We start from the raw sequence: 5920 nt of genomic DNA on the forward strand, positions 1-5920 counted from the left end.
TTGAATCCGATTGAATAACTCTTATTTTTATCAACTATTCACATAATTAATTCACTGTTTGTATTACATTTCTCATTTTAATTATTGGTAAATTTATATATATTTTTTAAAACTTTTTTTTTTTTTTTGCTTGAATAATTTTGATGTATTATGAATTGGGTAAATTAAAAATGGAGGTTTAAATAAGATAATCTCGAAAGCGCCGGACCCAAAATGTTTCCCCCGGCGATATAAAATGAAACAGTTGAGATCGCCGTGGGCCCCCACCTGCGCTGCCATAAGGCCGGTTCTATTCCGTACGGTTAACGCGCGGAGAAGCTGAAATCTCGCGGGCAGAGGCGGGGCAGACGTGCTAAGCAACAAAGATTCTATTAACGGAAACCTTCGGATGGATTAAATCCTAAAATTTCCTTTATTATTATACTCCTTAAGGCTTAAGGCATTTCTTCAATTTTTAGGGTTTTCTAAATCAAATACCCTCGTTGATCTCTCTCGTCGATTCTAGGGTTTCTCTTATTCACCGCCATTTTCGATTGAATTCGTCCCGGGCCTATCTAATTCTGATATAGACGACTTTCCTCATTCTATAATTGAATCCTCGTATCTCTTACGCGGAGGTTCGTCTTTAGATGATGAACCTAAATCTTGATTCTGAGTTTGATTGTTTTTCATATATCACTGTTGGTGCTTTTCTGCATTTCTCATATATATTACTTTTTCTTTTGTGAACATTAGTAATTTCCATGCTTTGTTGATATATCGCCTTCATTTATCTTGAAAGCCCATTGTAGCTCTTTGCCTTTCTCCTGTGCTATTAAAAATATTCTGTTCAACCATGGATCATCCCTTTGCTTTCCCTGGCCCATTCGACTTTTCGATCACCACGGAACAGAGAATCTCAGAAGAAATCGGGAATTGTCCTCAAATTCCACCTTTTTTCCCGAATCTAACATACCACGGCTCCAGTACACCTCAATCAGTATATTTCAAGACCCGTATGTGTGTGAAATTCATGTCTGGTTCCTGTTCCAAAGGTGGCAGCTGCAACTTCGCTCACAGCATTGAAGAACTCCGCAGGCCTGCTGGGTAAATCTTTTGAATTCTAGCGTTACTATTTCCATTGTTACATTGCTTGTATTAATATTGTTTTTGTATTTTTTTTTTCCTTTCGTTTGTTGAATTATGATCAGAAATGTGGATGTGAGAGCCTTGTTTCCTCAGGTAGACGGCAGTAGAAGGAATGAACAAAATCCCATAATTTCTGGTGGTATTGATTGCTATTTATTGATCTTCCTATAATTAACATTAAAGTCATCATTTTCTCTCTTTTTGTAGTTTGATTCTTTGTAGTAGCTAATGTTGTTCTATGTTTGGTTTTGAAGAACTTTTTGATGCAAGGGAGAAGCAAAAGCTGCATAGGAACAAAGTTTGCTGGAAGTTTTATCATGGTGAGCTCTGTCCTTATGGTGACAAGTGCAGTTTTAGTCATGTACAGCCAGGTTCGCTTCAGGATAGCTCCTTACCCAGTCAGAAACCTATGTGTTGGAAGACAAAGATTTGTCATAAGTGGTCGACTTCTGGTAGTTGCTCATATGGTGATCAATGCAGTTATGCTCATGGACATTCAGGTTGTCATGCTTTTTTTTCCCCTTACAATTTTTATATTTCAAAAATGAGGATTAGATGATGTCCGATTACCCTGGTAATTGACGGGAAAAATGAAACCATTCATTCTATTTTAGGCGATTACTATTGCTTTCTTAAAAATCAGAATGACTAAAAATTTTGAATTAATCCCAGCCACGCAAAGTAGGATAAATAATTTTTAGTTGGAGAAGATCCGAATACCATCATATTAGGGATGGTTTGTTACCTTTAAGTATTGATTGTTTAAATAACCAAAGAAGAGGTGTAAAGTTATGATGATATAACTAGGTAAACGAGTTAAATTTAAGAAAGCTCAAATGTTGTTCAACTTGGCTAGTTAAGTAGAATATATTATTTTTCGAGTGTTTGGTTCTTTAACTTATTGAACTAAGCATGAGCTCATTCATGAATAAAAATTTTACTTGAAAGTTATATATAGATTAGAGAAAATACACGTATCTATACATGAGTGTCGAGAATAGTTTTAAAAATGAATATATAGCCGATTAAGTAAATGGTTGATTAATTTTTCCTTTGGGTTAGAGTGATCTCGGTGTAAGATAAAGGCAAAATACTACTACACTATTCTCTATAGGGGGGCTAACGCCTTAATTGGTAAGGTCTATAGGAAATTTTTTGAAGAGACCCAAGGCCTTCATTTAGGGTGCATTTGGGGGAAATTTTTTTTTGCTGTACGTTTTGAAATGTAACCGGGTGTTGGTTTGGGGATAGAGTTTGTGCTCCGATCTTAAAACATTTTGCGTCTTGCGGTTACTTTCCCTGGCGTAAGAACTCCTTCCGCGTTCGACTGCTTTCCGCTATTCAAAGGTAAGAGAAAGTTGTGAATGCCCTTACAATTATCTACCGATTCTCTGTGATTTAAATTTTGTATTGTATTAGTGATTCATTTTAAAAATTTAATGGCTAGACTAATTTTTCCTTTGGGTTGATTTATCTCGGTATAAGATCAAGTCAAAATACTACTAGACTATTTTCTATAGGAGGGCTAATTCCTTAAGTGGTCAAGCCACTAGAAATTTTTTTTATGGGAACCAAGTCCTTCACTTAGGGTGCATTTGGGGGGAATTTTTTCTTGCTGTACATTTTGAAGCGTAACCGGGTCTTGGTTTGGGGATAGAGTTCGTGCTCCATTTTTAAAACATTTTGCGTCTTGCAATTACTTTTCCCAACCTGAGAAATCATGCCACCTTCAATTGCTTCCAGTTGTTCTAAGGTAAGACTGACGTGAATACCCTTAAAATTATCTACCAATTCTCTGTGATTTAAATTTTGTACTGTATCAGTGAATTCATTTTAAAAATTTAAAAGGTAGGCTAATTTTTCCTTTGGGTTAGAGTAATCTCGGTATAAGATCATGTCAAAATACTACTAGACTATTCTTTATAGGAGGGCTAATGCCTTAAGTGGTAAAGCTCATAGGAAAATTTTTAAGAGAACTAAGGCCTTCACTTAGGGTGCTTTGGGGGGGGGGGGTTTGTTTCTGTTGTACGTTATGAAACGTAACTGGATGTTGGTTTTGAGGTAGAGTTCGGTCTCTGCTCTTAAAACATTTTGTATCTCACAATTACTTTTTCTGACCTAAGAACTCCTGCGTTCAACTGTTTCCTTCTATTCTAAGGTAAGACAATAACGTGAACGCACATACAATTATCTACCAAATTTTTGTGATTTAAATTTTGTAATGTATTAGTGAAATCATATTAAAAACTTTATAATATATTCAATATAGTCTTACCTCTGTATTAGATATTTTTTACGGTAAACTTTACCATTCCATTATGTAATAATTCATTCTTGATTTTAAACAATTTTAATTTTGTATTTCTTCACATTGAAATTGTAATTTAGAGAAATTAAAATAAATTGTTTCATGTTTCAAAATTATAAACTTATTTTTTATTTTAATTAAATCTTATAAATTTGTTAGAGTTATATTTTTATTATTACATAAAATAAATTTTTTTGAAGTAATATTAGTATTATAACTTTTTTTCAGATTATTTTAAAGTATAATATGTCATTGTAAAAAAAAAACTTAAAAGTACTTAGATATTTAAATTAAGAGTACTTAGACTTTACTGACTGCTGCAGCCATCTCAAATGATCCCTTAGACAGATAGTCTGTGCTTAATGAGGTTAGTATTCCTATTTGATTCATCTGGGAGAGGTAAAGCCCCTAGGAATTTTTTCTTAAGAGAGTTAAGGCCTTCCATCAAATAATATTCTGTTCTTAAAGAGGTCATCATTCATAATTAATTTTGAACCCGAGTTTCATTAATTAAAAGAAAATATCTAGTAAATTCATTAAAATATGATAGTGAATCACAATAATTATCATTGACTCTACAAACAAATGAAAGATCATTATGGATTTACTGAAAATAATATTTTTATTCGTTTCCATGTTCTTTTTGCAAGTTACTCTCTAAAGATACAGAGATACAAGAGAATCAATAAACTAAATATGTCCAAATATCATAAGCTTGATTCATATGGTGAACTTGCTAACCTTAGGTGCTAGACCTTGTGAACTTCAGGATGTTGAATTCACCCTTTTGTAGGTAAACTTTATCCTTCAAGTAGCTGACTTCAAGTGGTCAAATTAACCTATTAGGTCAACTTCAGGTGACCAAATTAATCTTTTCGGTGGCCAACTTAAGTTGGTTGACCTCAACTAGTTTGTCAAAAGCCTCGTTCGATGTGTCTCAACTATTAAGGCTTGAGCCTTGAGATACCATTGGTCATGTATATCCATCACATGAATTTCGTATCTGGTCACGTATATCCGTCACATGAATTTAAATGTATATTTATGTCACGATTTTAATTAGCTACACATTCTATGTCATATGATTAATTTTTAAAGACGTATTACTTTAATGTGGCCTTTCTTGTAACGCCCAAAACCTTAAATTCAAAATGTCAGAAGGCCATTTTGAATGAGTGGAACAGAGAAAAAAGAGGCAACTTTCTGTATTCAAATTTATTCAACTCTCTATATTCATGCCTAGAATTTCATTTTCTAGATTTTTTTTCTTTATTCCTTAGCATATTTCTCTCTTTATTCGCTCTGATTCCCTAAATTTTTTGAATCTTGTGAGTATAATTCTAATATTATTTATGAATAAATCTGAATTCAATAATTTCAGTAGTTCAGCCAGTCCAACTTGCTGTTGTTAGGTTTTCGAACCAATTTTAATGAACATTTTTAACTTGTTATAGAAGTATTTTTGAGAAAAGATTCAAGCGTTTCAGAATTTTTTATATAACATCTTCAAACTCATGTCTTTTATTTTTTGGAAACAGAATTAAGGAAGCTCGGAGGGGATAATGATGAATTGGTTGAGAAGAATGTTGTTGCAGCTCGTCCCAAATGTGCTATTAACATAACTGATGAAATTTTATCTAAGACAACGGCAGAGCCTAGAGAGTCCAGAGAAGCTGCTGTATCTCAGCCAAAAATTAGAACTCTTACTTTGAAAAAAATTAGTCGCATCTATGGGGATTGGATTGATGATTTTGCCTGATTTATGGCATAAATTCCTCTGTGAGTAACTCATTTTTTGTCTGATCAAACAATGTTAGAATTCAGCAACTCTTCGTGATGTAAATGACATGCATTCTATATCCTTTTTTATAACAACTTTCAGGGTTGCTTTTCAAATTTTTGGTAGATAAGAATTTGATTTCTGTAAAAAAAAAAATGATGAAAATCATTATAGTATACGTGCACATCATTTGTTATTGTACTATGATTGGAAACTAAACTAATGAGCAGTCTGATCTTTTTTTCTCTGTTAAGAATAAGCAATTTTTTCGATTAAAGTTCTTAGTTATAAGCATGCACTTTATGACTAATTAATGATTTTATTTATAAAATAATAATGAAATTTATAACAGAACTTTTATACTAAGTATATTTTGTGAATGATTATATTATCAATGCATCAGGCAGATATCATTTTAAAAAAATAAAAATAAAAATCTTTGCAAAAGTTGATTCGCAAAAATGCCTTATAAAATATGCTATGAAAATGGCCAACATCTAGCAAATTCAATTGAAAATCACTTGACACGATCAAGAGAGAGGTGAGTTGATTATTTTAAAAAATTATTATAAAACAACTCGTATACAGCGGAAGTAGCTTTGCAAAATAATAGTAAAATTGCAAAGCAAAAAGTAATTATAATACTTTTTTTTTTCATTTTTCAAGAGCAATAAAAATGATTTAAAAAACAATTTTAAAAGTAT

The 5920-nt window shown here is 32.4% G+C and overlaps 1 protein-coding gene across 2 annotated transcripts; it reads left to right on the forward strand.

Annotated features, from left to right (window-relative positions):
- The first annotated feature begins 276 nt into the window (after window positions 1-276).
- On the forward strand, window positions 277-5332 carry LOC110107097 (zinc finger CCCH domain-containing protein 39). Of its 2 annotated transcripts, none has more exons than XM_020837255.2 (4): window positions 277-1086; window positions 1191-1264; window positions 1383-1628; window positions 4975-5332. In XM_020837255.2, exons 1-4 carry the CDS (start codon window positions 836-838, stop codon window positions 5193-5195), a joined length of 792 nt encoding a protein of 263 aa, XP_020692914.1. In that variant the 5' UTR covers window positions 277-835; the 3' UTR covers window positions 5196-5332. The 2 variants fall into 2 exon arrangements, with proteins under 2 accessions (XP_020692914.1, XP_020692913.1); XM_020837254.2 differs by having other exon boundaries at window positions 279-1086; window positions 1191-1267.
- The last annotated feature ends 588 nt before the right edge of the window (window positions 5333-5920 follow it).

The sequence above is a fragment of the Dendrobium catenatum genome, unplaced genomic scaffold (assembly GCF_001605985.2).
Source record: "Dendrobium catenatum unplaced genomic scaffold, ASM160598v2 fragScaff_scaffold_1557, whole genome shotgun sequence".
Taxonomy (NCBI): Eukaryota; Viridiplantae; Streptophyta; class Magnoliopsida; order Asparagales; family Orchidaceae; genus Dendrobium; species Dendrobium catenatum.

Bases quoted from the DNA above. Each gene is read 5' to 3' on its own strand.
- LOC110107097 (XM_020837254.2), top strand. From the start codon at position 836: ATGGATCATCCCTTTGCTTTCCCTGGCCCATTCGACTTTTCGATCACC. The intron at 1,087-1,190 runs GTAAATCTTTTG...AATTATGATCAG, and splicing joins GAACTCCGCAGGCCTGCTGG to AAATGTGGATGTGAGAGCCT. The intron at 1,268-1,382 runs GTATTGATTGCT...TTGGTTTTGAAG, and splicing joins AAATCCCATAATTTCTGGTG to AACTTTTTGATGCAAGGGAG.